This window comes from Garra rufa, chromosome 4 (genome assembly GCF_049309525.1).
Source record: "Garra rufa chromosome 4, GarRuf1.0, whole genome shotgun sequence".
Lineage (NCBI taxonomy): Eukaryota > Metazoa > Chordata > Actinopteri > Cypriniformes > Cyprinidae > Garra > Garra rufa.
The window spans coordinates 38,384,304-38,401,871 of record NC_133364.1 but is presented as its reverse complement, the minus strand read 5'-3'; the positions used below and the strand labels follow the sequence as shown (position 1 = coordinate 38,401,871).

The window sequence follows — 17,568 nt, the reverse complement described above, 5'->3', positions numbered from 1 at the left end:
TCGTTTGTCTTAATTATGCTTTTCGATATAAGTTTGTCTCGTTTACAGTAAAAAACAGCCCAGGTTGCATTTTGGCAATAGTTATCCTTTAAGAAGTGACTTTACATCACTCAATGACTTCCCTTTACTGCTGCATCAAAAGCATCAGCTTCTCCTTAAAAGTGGCTTCTTGAGCAATCGGATCTAGGTTTTCAAGGTTATGAACACCCCAAGGCCCCACTAGACCAGGAATGTCTACTTCTGGAGGTACAATGTTAGGGTTAACATCAATGCTAGTTTCAATAAACAGGAACAAGTTCATTCCTGTAGTATTCTCTCGTCGTACCCGTATCCGGGTACGTCCAAATGCTTTACCACCTCCAGAACGGTCTCGTCCTTCACATATAAGACCACAGTTAACAGGACTAACACAACACACATTCTCTAGAAAGCGGTGATGATGGGGTCATTATTTCACAAGATATTCAGATAGCAGATGGGACTGACTTTTTCTTAAGATAAAGACAATTGTTTGATTTCAAGAACGCACAACTAAATCCTAATGCTGTTTCACGCCAACAGTTGCTCCATTGCTACATACACGTCAAGTCTGTGTTACCATATGTCTGTTGTATTTGTAATATCCTGGGAGGCAGCAGAATAAGAGGCAGAAAGTTGCAACTTATGCCTCTTTATTTTACAGATTTTGCCGATCACTGTAAACACAAACTGTACCCGGTTAGGACAAAAACACTCCACTCTTCTGAACTCGGAATGGTAACCCTGCTGAAAAAAACAGCATATGCTGGTTAGGTATGTTTTGGTGCTGGTTTTAGCTGGTTTATGCTGGTCCTTTGCTGGTTTTAGCTGGTTTATGCTGGTCTATGCTGGTCAAGGATCAGCATAAACCAGCATAGATACCCTATATAAAATGATTGTTTTAATTAAAGATTAATAAAGGAAATGTAAACCAGATTTTATTACCATTTATAAGAGTTTTAACCATTCTAATGTGGTCAAAAAACTGTTTTAAACCCACCATCGGTATTATCCTTTACAGTCACAGTCCTTTGTATAAAATACACTTTAACAAAACAAAGTTTACACTTGATTTCATTTATTACCCTATGATTCTGTGAAGAAACTGGGATCGAATAAGATGGGTATATAAATTATGAGTTTTTTATTTAATTATGAAGCTTGTTGAGAAGAGATCTTCTATTCAATTAAGTTCAAATGTTTAAATTCTTTAAAAAAACTGTAAATTTTTCATCAAGTCTGAATCCAGCCCGTAGTAATATGAAGATCAAGATACCTGACTTTATGATTGTGAATATCAAAAATGCTCAGTATGTAATAATTGCCATCATCACATTTGCTTGCATTAAAATCTGTGACATTGATAGCTTTCTGAATCTGTGGTTTATCCTTTAGATTAAGCCATAATCTTATCGTTTGAATGTGTGTTCTGTATGTGAATTTCTATTATTAAATTTAGTGTGTGCAAAGGACTTTTATTTTGGTGTGGCAACATGATGTCATAAGGCTGCGCCACACTCCTGCATCTCTGTGTTTCTGCTGAAGAAGGGTTTGTGTTTTTAATCCTTTAAAATGTTTAAATCAATACTTTACTTTGACCTAGAAGTTTAAGGTTAGTGCATAGTTTTGAAAAAGTGACTTGTTTCATGAATTGTGTGTTAGCAATCAAGAAAAACTGTAATAACCAGATTTAAAAAGTTTGAAAAAAACAATGCTGGCTTGTCTTGAAGCCAACTTGTTTAAAAAAAACATAAATGGTTTGGTCAGGTAGGTCAAAATAGATGATCCAACCGTGTGTGTAATGACTGCTTCTGCAAGTCAATGCATGGTAAATGTAAATCATAAAGGCCTATATATGAAATTATGTTTTTTTATTAATTCCAGGTCATTTAAGTCCATTAGCTCTCACTCTGACTAACTCCCTTACTAGTGCGCTTACTACTGAACTAGGGATCTGATTGAGATGCACACAGAGATTTACTTTGTATTTATTTTTCTGTCTGTTAATTATTCTCCTCTTAATCACACAGAAAAAATCTTCTGGTGAAGCGACTGAGGTCCATGTGACACACTGTTATAAAGATGAAGTTTATTAAAGTCGAGAGTGAAGATGTGAAGATTGAGGAAGATTTCAGAGTCAAACAAGAAGATACTGAGGAACAAACAAAGATGCCGTTCACTAAAAGGGAAAGTGAAGATGGGAAGTTTGAAGAAGCTTTCAGAGTCAAACATGAAGATACTGAGGAACAACTAACAGAGATGTCGTTTATTAAAGAGGAGAGTGAAGACGTGAAGATTGAAAGGTCATTCAAAGTCAAACATGAAGATACTGAGGAACAAACAGGTTGGTTTCATTCTCAAAGTCTTTCTTCTGCTATTCTGCATCATGCATCTCTTTATCCCTATTATTTGCCTCATTCGCCATCATGGGTAATTGCATGTGCTCCGGTTGTATTGCAAACAATCTTTAAGTACAAGCTTTTGGGCAAATCTGGCATTGAACTTGTGTAGATTGTAAAATCTCCAGCACAGAGAGCTATATTGGGATTATAACTTTCAGGAACCAAGTTAACCATCAGTTTTAACCATTGTTTCCTAAGTTGTTTACCAGCTGTTCATTGTAGACCTTAAAAAGCGAATTCTGTAAAATAAAATATGTCCCTTTGCATTGACGTTTGAGTGTTGTAACTACAGATTGTGGATTGTGAACCCAATATATCTCTTCTTAATTAAAAACTATTAAAAGCATTAATTTCTATCACGTAGTTATGCAGAAGTATACGTTTGTACGTTTGCCCACTCACAAAGAAATAATCAGTATGTAATTTTAATGATAAGTTTATTTGAACAGTGAGAGACAGAATAACAACAAAAATCTAGAAAAACATATTTCTAAAACATTATAAATGTGTATGCATTTTATTGAGTGAAATAAGTATTTGACTCCTCCGCAAAACATGACTTAGTACTTGGTGGCAAAACCTTTGTTGTCAATCACAGAGCTCAGACGTTTCCACCAGTGGCCAGCAGGTTTGCACACATCTCAGGAGGGATTTTGTCCCACTTCTGTTTGCAGATCTTGTGACATTTGGCAACTAGAACCTTCAGCTCCCTCCACAGATTTTCTATGTGATTAAGGTCTGGAGACTGGCTAGACCACTCCAGGACCTTTCAAGTGCTTCTTCTTGAGCCTCTCCTTTGTTGCCTTGACCGTGTGTTTTGGGTCATTGTCATGCTGGAATACCCATCCAAGACCCATTTTCAATGGTTCTCACCCAAGATTTGATGGTTCATGTCCCCATCCATCGTCCCTTTGATGCAGTGCAGTTGTCCTGTCCCCTTAACAGAAAAACAGCCCCAAAGCATAATGTTTCCAGCTCCATGTTTGACGGTGGGGATGGTGTTCTTAGGGTCATAGGCAGCATTCCTCCTCCTCCAAATACGGCGAGTTGAGTTGATGCCAAAGAGCTGGATTTTGGTTTCAACTGACCACAACACTTTCACCCAGTTCTCCTCTGAATCATTCAGATGTTCATTGACAAACTTCAGACGGCTGTACATGTGCTTTCTTGAGCAGGGGGACCTCAAGACCTTCAGTCCGTAGAGTGTTACCAATTGTTTTCTTGGTGACTATGGTCCCAGCTGCCTAGAGATGATTGACAAGATCCTCCTGTGTAGTTTTGTGGTTTTTCCATTTGTGAATAATCGCACCAGCTGTTGTCACCTTCTCTCCAAGCTGCTTGGTGATGGTCTTGTAACCCATTCCAGCCTTGTGTAGGTCTACAATCTTGTCCCTGACATCCTTGGACATTTCTTTGCTCTTGGCCATGGTGGAGAGTTTGGAGTCTGAGCTAAACTCAGGATAGTGACCCTCCAGGACTAAAGTTGCCCATCCCTGCTTCAAGACCTGGGCCTGTATTCTCCTAAATGGTAGTAAAAGTTTTTAGCTAAGAGCTTTCTCTTAAAACCTATTCACAAAGCTGCTGAGACAAACTTTTACTAAGGAATAGAGAGAAGTCTTAAGCTGAGTGTAAAGGCGGGGTTGACCTCATTGCTATGGATGATGTCAGCATGCTTATTAACTATGCACACTGTGATTGGCTGATAGAGGAGGAGTCTCTGTCAGAGATTTATTCATAGGAAAATTGTACAGTGCAATATTATGTTACCATATTCAAACAAAGATTTAACAATAAAAATGTTGGCACAAGATTTTAAAATGCAGGCTAAGTGTCACTAATTAAACAACTAAATGTTCAGACATGCTCAGTATCATCAGATTATCAGTATCAAACGTCCGAAAGAAACCGTTCTTACTTCAGTGTACTGAGTAAATAACTTTTTAAATAAAAAATTGTGCTGACTTGGTGCCGTTAAACTGGTGTTCAGTTGTTTTTGTTTCTTTTCATCCTAGACCTGATGGCACTGAAAGAGGAGAGTCAAGAACTCAATGAAATGGAAGAGAAAAAGCAGTATGACAAACCTCATGATTTCATGACTGGGGAGAAATCTTTTACTTACTCGCCGTCTCCAAAAACAGAAACTAGGGACCTCAAAGTCCAGATGAGAGTTCACACAGGAGAGAAGCCTTACACTTGCAAACTGCGTGGTAAGAGTTTCTCACAAAAAGTAAATCTTAACATTCACATGAGAATCCATGCTGGAAAGAAGACTTTCAAATGCTCTCAATGTGGAAAAAGTTTTAAACAGAAAGGACACCTTAATGCCCACGTGCCAATTCACACTGGAGAGAAGCCTTACACTTGCAGACTGTGTGGGAAAAGCTACACAAGAAATGAAAATCTTAAATTCCACATGAATGTTCACACTGGAGAGAAGCCTTACACCTGCAAACTGTGTGAAAAGAGCTACAAAAGAAAAGAACATCTTACATTTCACGCAGGAATTCACACCGGAGAGAAACCATTCACATGCCCTCAGTGTGGAAAAAGTTTTAAACAGAAAAAGTACCTCAATGGCCACATGACAATTCACTCTGGAGAGAAGCCGTTTGTTTGCGATCAGTGTGAAAAGAGTTTCAGGTGTAAAGGACACCTTAATCTCCACATGAGAAGTCACTCAGGAGTCAACTGTTTTATGTGTCACCAGTGTGGAAAGAATTTCTCACACAGAGGAAACTTTGAGAATCACATGCGAGTTCACAATGGAGAGAAACCCTTCTCCTGCCCTCAGTGTGGAAAGAGTTTCACAAATAAAGGAAACCTTAAGATTCACATTAGAGTTCACACTGGAGAGAAGCCTTACAAGTGTATTCAGTGTGACATCAGTTTCATGTATCACAATTCAACCTGAAACTCCAGCATTGAATGTAACTCAAGTCTAGAATGGCAATGCAGTGTTCACAAACGCAAATGAAGGACTACTGGCAAAATTGCAATTCTGATAATGGCAAAAGTCCCAAAGGAAAAAACATAAGGAACACAAGGAAAATATATTTAAAAAAAATATATAATTAAAATATAATATACTATAATAATATAATATAAAATATATATAATAAAGCATGAAAACGTGTTTTGGAGCAAATCCAGTGGGCATACACAGTGTATCTGGTTTGCTTAATACAAACAGCATTAGTATACTCAACAATCTTAAACTAGTGCTTAACTAAGTTTCTCAAAATACCAAAGGCTAACACACAATTTTCTAATATCAGTATACTTATCCCACTTATAACATTTGCCATTGACAACTTTGAGGTGTTATTATATTATATAAACACTGTGTTTCCATCCAAAGTTACAGAAACTTTTGTGCAAAATTATAATATCGCATAAAACATTTGTGAATGAAGCACTGTTTCCATCTAGTGAGTTGAAGAGAACAAAATTTCCTCTCCCAGATTAGCTTGTGCCAAATATCAAAAAAGAAAGAAAGGCTACAGGTCACTGCCTCATTTAGGATTTTTTTTTTTTTTCTGTGGAAATGGTGTTCTTGGACCACCTCAAGACTGCTTCGAAAGAACCAATTGGGAAGTTGAAGATGCTGATTTCCTTTTTCAGCAGGACTTCAGCACCTGCCCACAGTGCCAAAACCACTTCCAAATGGTTTGAACTGAAAAACAAAAACAAAAGCAGAACTGAAAAAGGAAACATTGGCATTTAAACATTTGTATTGAAACCAGTTGTAGTGGCATTGAAAAAAAGTATTGGCACTGAAAAAAGAAAATAATTAAAATCTTACAATCTTATTCTTTCATTTTATTGGGATTTATTTGTATTTTTCAATGACAATCTTCAGATTTTTTCTTCATGTCACTCTTTTTCAGTGACAGATTTTTTTTACAATGTCAGTTTTTTTTCACTGTCACCGATTTCAGTTTCAACTTTCTGTCACTGTTTTGGCGTGGAGAGGGGCGGGGTCTGAGGGGAGGGGTAAGTAGAGCGTAATTTGCATATAATTTGCATGTCGGCATACTGAAGAAGTAGGCCTATGTCACTTTACTGGAACCCGCCGTCAGCTCTGAAGCTTCTGGCATGGTGGCCTGACGAAAATGTCTAGTTTACCAGGAACTTCCAAGCCACAAGTAAGTTTGTTTGCACCGAACAAGGCTAAAAGTCCGGTTTGGCAAAAAAACAAGTTAACATTAGGTGTCTGTCGGTATATAGTTGTTGCCGCTAAGTATGAATATACATCACAACAGCGGCTAACAGTAACATGGCCTGTAACGTTAACACTGACAGGATAAACAGCAGGACTTTGGCTGTGTAAGTTAAGCTACTGACATCCCCAACCGCACGCACGCACGCACACACACACACACACACACACACACACACACTGGAGAGCCTCTCCTCTTTGAGCCGCTAGTTCGGCTTCAACGCAGGTAACTTAGTAACGTTACACAGTAACTCCTAGGGTAGCGAATGTGCTTCTACCTGCGGTTAATGGTAGTTAGCGTTAAGTCTCCAGCCATGTTATCACATATCACATATTCTTTCTTTTTCTTTAGGAGTTAGAGGCCAGTGTTATTGCTGCTGCACAAGGCCTCATAAACGTGCTAACGCAAAACATTCAGCAGCATCACACGCCAGCACAGCAGAATCCAGTGCAGTCACATGAGCACCAGAATCGACAACAAGCACAAGCCCGGAATATTGCTTCAGGTCAAGGGAGGTGTTGCTGAAGTTGAGAGAGATGGCAGATTCGCGACCCCAACAGAGGACTGTAAGTTAATAATAAAAATATGTTTGCCTATTAGGTTTTATATATTTTACTTTTTGCTCTGACGATCCAAGGAAATGACAAGTTTATTTTAATACATCTTTTGTTATCTCATGAATTGCACTGAGTTCATCCAGTTCTGCTTCACTCTATAACAATGTGAAATTAAAATTAAAGTTTTGCTAATTTCTGGAAAGAATGGTTTCTAACATTAAATTATTTGATTTAAATGTAATTAATAGGCCTGTTTAATTAAATGTGCACCAATTCAACATTTCTATAGCTATATGGCAGATCTAAGATAGAGTAGCTTGTCATGGCAACTTGAGCACTGATACATGTGTCATCACATTAGAGTTTTTTATGTTAATTACAGGAACCTTTGATTGTGAGGCAGTTCATGGAGAGAATGCTGAGAAGGCTTCAGGAAGTTCTGCGACGTCAGCCTGTGGATTTGGATTATTTACACTTTGTTTTAAGTCATGAAGTGGGACTTGTACGCTCTTTTGCCAATGTAGTAGAACTGCCTCAAGATGTTGTTCGTGCTTTATCCGACTTATTAAGACTCCTTCGTTTACAAGAAGAGAGTTATCCAGCTGCTACCTATGCAGAGGTTCTGGGTGGTAATAGGGGACAGCCAAAACTTGTAATTTCTAAAGAATGTCTTCAAAACCTAATCAACATGCAGTTGCCCATCCCCTGTGTAGCTAAGCTCCTGGGTGTCTGCAAAAGGACAGTGTATCGGCGGATGCGTGAGTATGGACTATCAGTTACAGGATCATACAGCAATCTCACAAATGAGGAGCTGGACAATCTTGTGCGCTCAGTTAAATTGAAGATGCCGCATATAGGCTATAGAATGATGAAGGGTGAACTGCAAGCGATGGGACACCGTGTCAGATGGGACCAGGTTTCAGCATCCATGCACAGGGTGGATTCTGCAGGGATCTTGGAGAGAATAACACGTTTAGGCTGTGTTGCTAGAAGAACATATTCTGTCAAGGGTCCCCACTCACTGGTCCACGTGGACACCAACCACAAACTTATCAGGTATGTGTGTGTGTTTCACAAGAATATTTTTTATAATATGTTCATATATTTATATTCATAAATGTTTGTTGACATAGTTTGCAGAGTGAGTCTCTTAATTGAGCTTTTACAAATAAGTTCCATTCATGTTTGAAGGATGCGGGTAGATTTTGTATGCTATTACAAGATAGGCTATAGATTGCTGGAGCTGTATTTCATCAAAAAAAAAAAAAAAATAATACAGTTTATTAATGAAGCTGCACATAGAGTTAGTTTGTGCCGCCATTCTGTAAAATTCCAACATGTGAATGGGTAGCTATTTAATGATTGGTGCTTAGTGACTCTTAATCCATTCCACACTGTGTGGATCAGTGTGCATGCTGTAAATTAAAAACATTCCTCAAGAAGGCTTGATTATTTTAGCATGGTTCTTTAGCGTTAGGCAGTAAATGCATTGGTTTACCATTAAAAAAACAGGATGAGGATGACATACAGTCAGGAAAAAGTCTGCTGTTGTATTATGATACATGCATTATGATACATGGCTATGTGTACAACATTGGTTTAACTGTTACATGAAATAAAGAAGAGAAAAAACATCAATTTACACACTGAGGCTAGCTTAATTTCTCATATTATAGGAGGATGTCCCATCTAAAGTGCAGCTTTTACAAATAATTGGACTTCACTCTTTCAGACTATCTCAAGAACATCATATTGAATACTGACAGTTTTTCTTTAAGGTCTTTGCAGTGTTTTCTCCAGTGATGTATACCTGAGGATGCTTCCCATCTTTGCTGATTAAACCTTTTTGAATACCCTATTTTTTTATTGTAATTTGGTTAAAGCAGAACTTTTATTTTTATTTTTTTATAAGTATAGCCGCACAGTAAGAAAAGAAACATGCAATTCTGTGAAAAGATTCTAAAGGTTAATAAAATCTGAATTTTCTTAATTATTTGTGTACACAATTTAGAGGTATTATAATTTTCAGAGGTTATGCACTTTCTGAAAATGTATTTTTCCTTTCAGATATGGTATTGTTATTTTTGCTGGGATTGATGGTTATTCACGAAAGGTAAACATTTGACACTTTTTCAAAACGATGTGGCTGAGCCTAGTATTACTATATTCTATTTAGTATGGAACATTCACATAAGTATTTTGTTACTATGCTCCAGATAATGTACCTGGGTTCTGCAAATAATAACAGGGCATCAACAGCACTTGGCTTCTTCATGAGCTCAGTTGAAAAGTTTGGCTTTCCATTAAGGTAAGAAAACAGCAAGAGCATGATTGTCTGTTTTATCAAAATTCATTGACTGAAAACATTTGACTTTGTCTCTGTTTCTTATGTGATAATTTAGAGTTAGAGGAGACCAAGGGGTCGAAAATGTCGGCATTGCTCAATGCATGTTCACTGTTCGTGGCTGTGGCAGAGCAAGCTACATATCGGGGAAAAGTGTGCATAATCAAAGGTAAATATCAAAGTTATGTTTCTTTTAGGTAACACTAACCAAAATGAGAAAAAAAAGCAGTTTTTCCACACATGAGTGTTTTGTTTTATTGAAATTTCCGTCTGCCACTAACACTTTTATTCTCACAAAATACAATGGAGGTGAATGTGATTTATTTTTTGATGCTCAAAGCATTAAAGAATTGCATTGCGAAGACCGTAACACCAACATCTCTGTCCTAGTAAATGTGGATAATCCGTAAACATTCTTCACCAGAAATGATTTCATTAAAAATGATCCAAGTAAAAATTATTTGTCATTCTTATTGATGCCCAGCCAGGGAGACTGGCAACAGCAATACAGTGAACACTGTGTAGTACCAAATTTTAAGGATATATCCTCACAGGAAGCATTAATCCTTCCTAGGTCTACAGAGATGCACTGTGTCTAAATTAGGTTATTGTTCACGACTCTATACATGTGTGCAGAGTCTTGTATATTTGTTCAAATCAAGACACCATGCTTACCTAAGTTAACCTGAGTAAATGTTTCCCACACATGGGCTTTACTTGGGCGGGCCACCCAGGTAGGCTGGGTATATTTGGCAACCCATTCAACATTTTGCAGAGAAACATCCTATTACGTTACAATACATTCAACACTTTCTACAGAGAGTCTATCTGTAATGAAACAAAATATAGATTATTTCAACCTTTGGTTACCTAGGAAATGGATGGCAGTGAACCCCTGGCTGTGATTCTAATATTAATACAGTGCATTTTTTGTATTTTTGATCTCAAAGGGTGGAGCGCTTATGGCGTGATGTGTGGATGGCAGTAACAAGGGTATATTATGAGCTACTTCATGATCTTGAAGATGAGTGCCTGCTTGATCCCTCCAACAGCCTTCAGTTATTCTGTGCCCAGTACATATTTGTGCCACGCCTCCAAATGGACCTCGACACTTTTACAGCCGGGTGGGATAACCATCCTCTGCGAACTGAACAAAACCTGACTCCCAATCAACTTTAGACCATTGGATTGCTCCAGTATCCTGTGGCTGCTCCAGAGAATCTAGAGGTAGACCTTAAATGTTGAATCCAAGCTATGTTTAATCAGGTTTACCCATTGTCTCATATTTTAAGATATGAAACAATTGTGACAAATAATGCAAAAATAGATCAAATCAGAAGTCTAAATACATTTTAACGACAATGTATATTCAATATTTGTGTTCTCTCAACAAATTATAATTAATTATTTGAAGATCAAATGTGTGAAGTACACAAAAGGCAATTGCAAAGTGTTATAACAAAATGACTTGCCATTTATAGGATTTGCAAGATCACTTCTTGGATTTCAACCCTGACAGAGAAGATGCTGCTGCTGCTGCTGCTGGTGGAGTAGTTCTACCACCCATCCAGTGCCCTCTGGGGCCACAGGCTATGGCTGGACTGAGGGCAGCTATCAATCCTATCACTCCCTCCCAGGACAATGGAAAAGACATTTACCAGGCTGCGCTTGACTATGTAACATTTCACTCAAACTTGGCAGGATAACATGCAGCCTGCAATATAAATGTTCAATATTTGTTCATCTGATTCTTACAAATTAAATTGGAATTGCTTGCATGAATAGGTATTTGTGCAGAACGTCTCAGGTTACGTATGTAACCCTGGTTCCCTGAGGGAACGAGACACTGCGTCCTGAGACACTTTGGGGAACGCCATTGGCGGGCCGCACTCTGAGTCATGTCCAACGTCCAATGAGAAACGGGAGTGACGTCACAGGCGCGGTGACGTCATCGACCAGGAAGTATATAAGCACGTGCGTTTGAAGCTGGCGTCGGCTTATAGGAATGAAGCGAGCGCAGCAGGGATGCGGGAATTATGGTCCGAGACGCAGTGTCTCGTTCCCTCAGGGAACCAGGGTTACATACGTAACCTGAGACGTTCCCTTCCGGGAACTCTACACTGCGTCCTGAGACACTTTGGGGAACGAGGTATCAACGCCCCCATAATTTCCAAGGCCCTGCGCAGTTTTTGTCTGCTAGACCAAGAGTGGAAAAGTTGTGTCTTGGTACACTTCAGCCTGGGAAACTTGCCAGGACATGAGTGATAATACATCTCTGTCTGTGGAGCCCACCAGACAAGAGGGAGAGAATGTACCTCGGCCCTCGGGCACACGAGGTTAGCATAATCCAGTGTCTGGAATACTTACCTGATGAGACACTATGGAAACTCCGCCTGGTGATCTTGCCAGGACGCGAGTGATAATGCATCTCTGTCTGTGATCAACCACCAGACAAGAGGGATAAATGAGCCTCGGCCCTCAGGCACACGAGGAGAAATGGTAGTCCTTTGTCTGCGCTACGGCCAGAACAAGAGGGACACAAGAAGTGCCTGGTGAACATGCCAGGACACTGGAATACATCTCTGTCTGTGATCCACCACCAGACAAGAGGGATAAATGAGCCTCGGCCCTCAGGCACACGAGGCTAGGGTTCTCAACCGCTGCCTGTCACAAGACCAGTGCAGGGGGAGAAAAGGCTCCTCGGCCCTTGGGCACACGAGGAGAAATGGTAGTCCTTTGTCTGCGCCACGGCCAGAACAAGAGGGACACAAGAAGTGCCTGGTGAACGTGCCAGGACACTGGAATACATCTCTGTCTGTGATCAACCACCAGACAAGAGGGATAAATGAGCCTCGGCCCTCAGGCACACGAGGCTAGGGTTCTCAACCGCTGCCTGTCACAAGACCAGTGCAGGGGGAGAAAAGGCTCCTCGGCCCTCGGGCACACGAGGAGAAGTGGTAGACCTTTGTCTGCGCTACGGCCAGAACAAGAGGGACACAAGAAGTGCCTGGTGGACCGCCAGGACACTAGAAAACATCTCTGTCTGTGATCAACCACCAGACAAGAGGAACACAGGCCTCGGCCCTCGGGCACGCGAGGCCGGATATCACACCTCTCGCCTGGAGGACTGCCAGGTCGAGAGGGTAGAAATCCTTTTCCTCCGTAGAGGAAAGCGCCTAAGCACCTCTAGGCCTAGCAATGCTAGGGCTGAAGGACGACTGAGCCAGGAGTGACTCTGAGGTCTAGTTCGTAGAACCTGACGAACGTTAGAGGTGAGGACCAACCCGCCGCACTGCAGATGTCCTGGATCGGGACACCTGCCATCAGAGCTTTAGAGGCTGCAATGCCTCTAGTTGAGTGAGCCTTGACTCCCAACGGGGATGGGAGACCAGAGGACTCGTAGGCAGTAGAGATGGCATCAATGATCCACTTACTGATAGTAGGCTTGGAAGCCGGGCACCCCCTCTTAGGGGGGCCGTAACAGACCAAAAGTTGCTCTGATTTACGCCACAGGGCAGCTCTGTGGACATAAGTGTCTAGTGCTCTTACTGGACACATTAAGTTATACTTCCTCTGGTCGTGCTCCACGAATGGAGGAGGGTAAAACGCTTGAAGCGTTATTGGCTGTGGTGTCGCTGATGGGACCTTAGGTACGTACCCAGCTCGTGGGTAAAGGAATGCTTTGGCCAACCCTGGGGCAAAGTCAATGTAAGAAGGGGCCACTGAAAGGGCCTGCAGGTCCCCGACTCTCTTGAGAGACGTTAGCGCCAGCAGCAATGCTGTCTTTAGGGTAAGCATCCGATCGGAGGCCTCCTCTAGAGGCTCGAAGGGAGGTTTACACAGCGCCTCCAACACCACAGCTAAGTCCCATGTAGGGACTTTCGGTCTTGCACGAGGCCTCAGCCTGAGTGCACCGCGGAGGAAACGTGAGACCAGGGGGTTCTTGCCCACTGAAAGGCCGCCATGAAGGGCGTGGTAAGCCGATATAGCCGCCACGTACACCTTCAAGGTGGAGTGAGCTAACCCAGCGGACAAACGAGTTTGCAGGAACTCCAGCACTGTACCAACCGGGCAGTGGACTGGGTCTAAGCGGCGTTCATGACACCATGACGCAAACAGGTTCCACTTTAGGCCATAAAGTTTCCTCGTAGAGGGAGCTCTGGATTGAAGGATGGTCTCAACAACCTCGGTTGAGAGACCAGCTTCTATGAGTTGTGCCCCCTCAGGGGCCACACCCATAACTTCCACTTCTCTGGGTGGGGGTGGCATATTGCGCCCCCAGCCTGAGAAAGAAGGTCGCTCCTGACAGGAATCTCCCATGGAGAGCCGTCGAGGAGGGCGATTATATCCGAGAACCATACTCGGGCCGGCCAGTACGGGGCTACTAGTAGCAGCCGTACTCCGTACCGGCGCACTCTTTCCAGAACTCCCGGGAGCAGAGCGATCGGGGGAAAAGCGTACAGACGAAGCCTCGGCCACGTCTGTACCATGGCATCCAGTCCGAGAGGAGCTGGAGGAACTAGAGAGTACCAAAGGGGACATTGCGATGTCTCCTGAGTCGCAAAGAGGTCCACCTGGGCTTGACCAAAGACTCTCCATATCTGCTTCACCACCTGAGGGTGAAGCATCCATTCCCCGGGCCTCAGCCCCTGCCTCGACAGGACGTCTGCTCCCACATTGAGACGTCCAGGAATGTGAACTGCTCTCAATGAGAGAAGCTTCCCTTGTGACCACAGGATGATCTGGCACGCCAGCTTGTATAAGGGGCGTGAACGCAGACCTCCCTGGTGGTTTATGTAGTAGACCACCGCAGTGTTGTCTGTGCGGACCAGCACGTGACGGTTTCTTAGGTCTGGAAGGAAATGCTTCAGAGCCAGGAACACTGCCAGCATTTCTAGGCAATTTATGTGCCAAGAGTGATGCCGGTCGTTCCATAGGCCTTGGGCGGAGCGGCCACTCATGACCGCTCCCCACCCGGTGAGGGATGCATCTGTCGCTAGCGTGACGCGGCGGCAAGGAGCTCCCAGCGCTGGTCCTTGTAATAGGAACCAGGGCTTTTTCCACATGACTAAGGCACGTAGGCAGCGCCGCGTGACCTTGATCTTGCGGAATGGGTTCCCCCTCGGGGAAAACCCTTTGGTTTTGAGCCACCACTGCAGTGGTCTCATGTGCAGCAGTCCAAGAGGTATCACGTTGGATGCAGCTGCCATAAGACCTAACAGTACTTGGAACTGTTTGACAGTGAGTAGCAGGCCTAGCTTGACCGCATTTGCTGCAGTAAGGATCGACTCGATCCGAGCAGGTGACAATCGTGCCTGCATCGTGGTCGAATCCCAGATTACACCTAGATAAGTGGTTCTCTGTAATGGAGACAGCACACTTTTCTTGGCGTTGAGTCTCAACCCCAACTTTTTCATGTGAGCAAGAACAACATCTCGATGTTGAGCCGCTAACTGTTCTGAACTGGCTAGGATGAGCCAGTCGTCTATGTAGTTGAGTATGCGGATGCCCTGGAGTCGCAGAGGAGCCAGAGCAGCATCCACACACTTCGTGAAAGTTCGGGGAGAGAGCGCTAGGCCGAACGGAAGAACTCTGTACTGGTAAGCTTTGCCCCTGAAAGCGAACCTGAGAAACTTCCGGTGTTGAGGAAGGATGGAGACGTGAAAGTATGCGTCTTTCAGATCTATCGTGACAAACCAGTCCTCGGACCTGATTTGAGACACGACCTGTCTGACAGTCAACATTTTGAACTTCAGTTTTCTTACTGAGAGGTTTAGCTGTCTGAGATCTAAAATGGGCCGCAGGCCCCCATCCTTCTTGGGAACAATGAAGTACCGGCTGTAGAACCCGGATTCTCTGTGTTGAGGAGGGACCACCTCGATGGCCTCCTTCCTCAGGAGAGTATTCACTTCCTGTTCCAATACCAGAGCCTGCTCGGGGCCTACCAGAGTAGGAAATACCCCGCTGAAAGGCGGCGGCTTGGCGCCGAATTGAATGCAATAACCTTTCTCTACAGTACGCAGGACCCACATAGAAATATTTGGCAGTAGTTTCCACGCTGCCAGAAATTCTACTAAGGGAACCAGCCTCTCGAGACTGGTCTCTGGATTTATTAGAGGAGCTAACTTGGTGACCTGTAGCAGCGAACTGGCAGGATGCACCTGAAGTGAGCGCTCTAGAGACCCCCGTGGGGGTGGCGAACTCTCTGGTTCCGCTACGTTTCCGGGCGGAAGGACCAGAGAATGATGTTCGCGGGAGACTGCCGCGCCCTGTAACACCGGCAGGGTTAGCTGACGAATCTCCTGAGGGCCCCGAAGAGAGGTGGTCACCGTACTCCTCAGAGGCGGTGAAGCACCTAAGTCTTCGAGAGGGGCTGCCCTCATTGGCCCTGGGCCACGACCATCAGGGCCGTTTAGCCGAGGCCCTCTTAGACTGTAGGACGACCCTCAGGTCCGGCCTAGTCTTAGAGGACCCCGGCTTGGAGTGTTGCTGAGCCCGCCCTCTAGGTCTAGCCGGAGGGGTGCGGGTAGCAACACTCCTTTTCTGTGCATCCCGGTGCGAGGAGCTAGCTTGCGGCTGGGGCTGCTCCCGTCCAGCAGCCCCAGAGGAGTAAGTGCGGCGAGGAAGAAACCGCTGGAACGCCGCTGCCTGCCTGCGGGCCTCCTGGTGTCTGGTGACAACAGTGTCCACAGAGTCACCAAAGAGGCCAAAGGGCTGCAGGGGGGCGTCCAGGAGCGTGACCCTGTCCTTCTCCTTCATGTCGGACAGGGTCAACCAGAGATGCCTCTCCGCGGCCACCAAGGCTGCCATAGACCGCCCAATAGCACGGGCGGTCTCCTTGGTGGCGCGGAGCGCCAGGTCTGCGGTCCTGCGCATCTCTGTGACGCTCACTTCCTCACCGTCACTAAACTCCTTCAGCAGGTCGGCCTGGTATGCCTGGAGCACAGACATGGTGTGTAGGCAACCACCAGCCTGACCTGCTGCCGCATATGCCTTACCCATCAGACCAGACGTGATCTTTAGTGGCCTGGTGGGTAAGGACGGAGCCTTCAGGGACGATGCCAGGCCGGGAGACAGATAGCTCGCTAGTGTCTGCTCGACCTGGGGCATCGCCCTGTAACCGTACTCCTCCATCCCCCCCACATTACCGTAGTAATCAGAGGCGGGGGAGAAGAGACGCGAGGAATACGGTTTTTCCCACGATCTCCTGATCTCTTTGTGGAGATCGGGGAAAAAAGGAAGGCTCCGTTTGGGAGGTGCTGGCTTTGCCCGCAGGAAGCGCTCGTCGAGCCTGCTTCCCTGCGGTTCATGATGTTGTGCTGGTGGCCAACTGATGTTAAGTTTGGCCACCGCGCTAGTCAGCACCTCCACTAGCTCCTCGTATTGGGGTGAATGGGGGGGCGGTTGTGGGGTGTCAACGCTCTCAACATCAACCTCCTCGGAGGAAGACAGAAGGAGCGCTGACTCCTCCTCTTGGAGGGAAGGAACCGCAGTGCGGGCTTCCTCATCCAAGAGGAGGTCATACGATCCGCTGGGTGAGGAGAGAGATAGGGGATCACCCGTCTCAACTCCCTCCAGCAGATCTACCTGCGAACCCCATGAGTGCAGCTGCCGCTCCGCCTCAGCGGAAGCGGGGCCAGACCCACGGGGAACGCTAGTGAAAGCCCCCTCCTCAAAGAGGGCTTTCCGGGAACGGAGCAACCGCAGCGGCATTCGCTCGCACTGCGGGCAGCCAACCCCCTCAAGGGCTGACCTAGCATGCTCCGCTCCCAAGCAGACTACACATAGATCGTGTGTGTCCCCACCAACAATGAAACGTTGGCAGGGAGGGACACACTTTCTATGTGGCTGCTCAACCGCTCTTTTTGCTTTAAAAGATCGTTTTCCCCCTTTTGGCATACTGCTCAAATAAAAGTGGTGCAATTTGGCACGAAAAAACAGCAGTAATAACCAGACAGACAAAGACACAGAGCGCTCTCGCTGAATGACAAAAGCTGACGCCAGCTTCAAACGCACGTGCTTATATA

The 17,568-nt window shown here is 44.3% G+C and overlaps 1 protein-coding gene across 1 annotated transcript; it reads left to right on the top strand.

Annotated features, from left to right (window-relative positions):
* The first annotated feature begins 2,277 nt into the window (after window positions 1–2,277).
* On the top strand, window positions 2,278–5,331 carry LOC141332931 (uncharacterized). The gene is made up of 2 exons (XM_073837890.1): window positions 2,278–2,362; window positions 4,433–5,331. Exons 1-2 carry the CDS (start codon window positions 2,278–2,280, stop codon window positions 5,329–5,331), a joined length of 984 nt encoding a protein of 327 aa, XP_073693991.1.
* Window positions 5,332–17,568: the final 12,237 nt, after the last annotated feature.

Bases quoted from the DNA above. Each gene is read 5' to 3' on its own strand.
- LOC141332931 (XM_073837890.1), top strand. From the start codon at position 2,278: ATGTCGTTTATTAAAGAGGAGAGTGAAGACGTGAAGATTGAAAGGTCA. The intron at 2,363-4,432 runs GTTGGTTTCATT...TTTTCATCCTAG, and splicing joins AGATACTGAGGAACAAACAG to ACCTGATGGCACTGAAAGAG.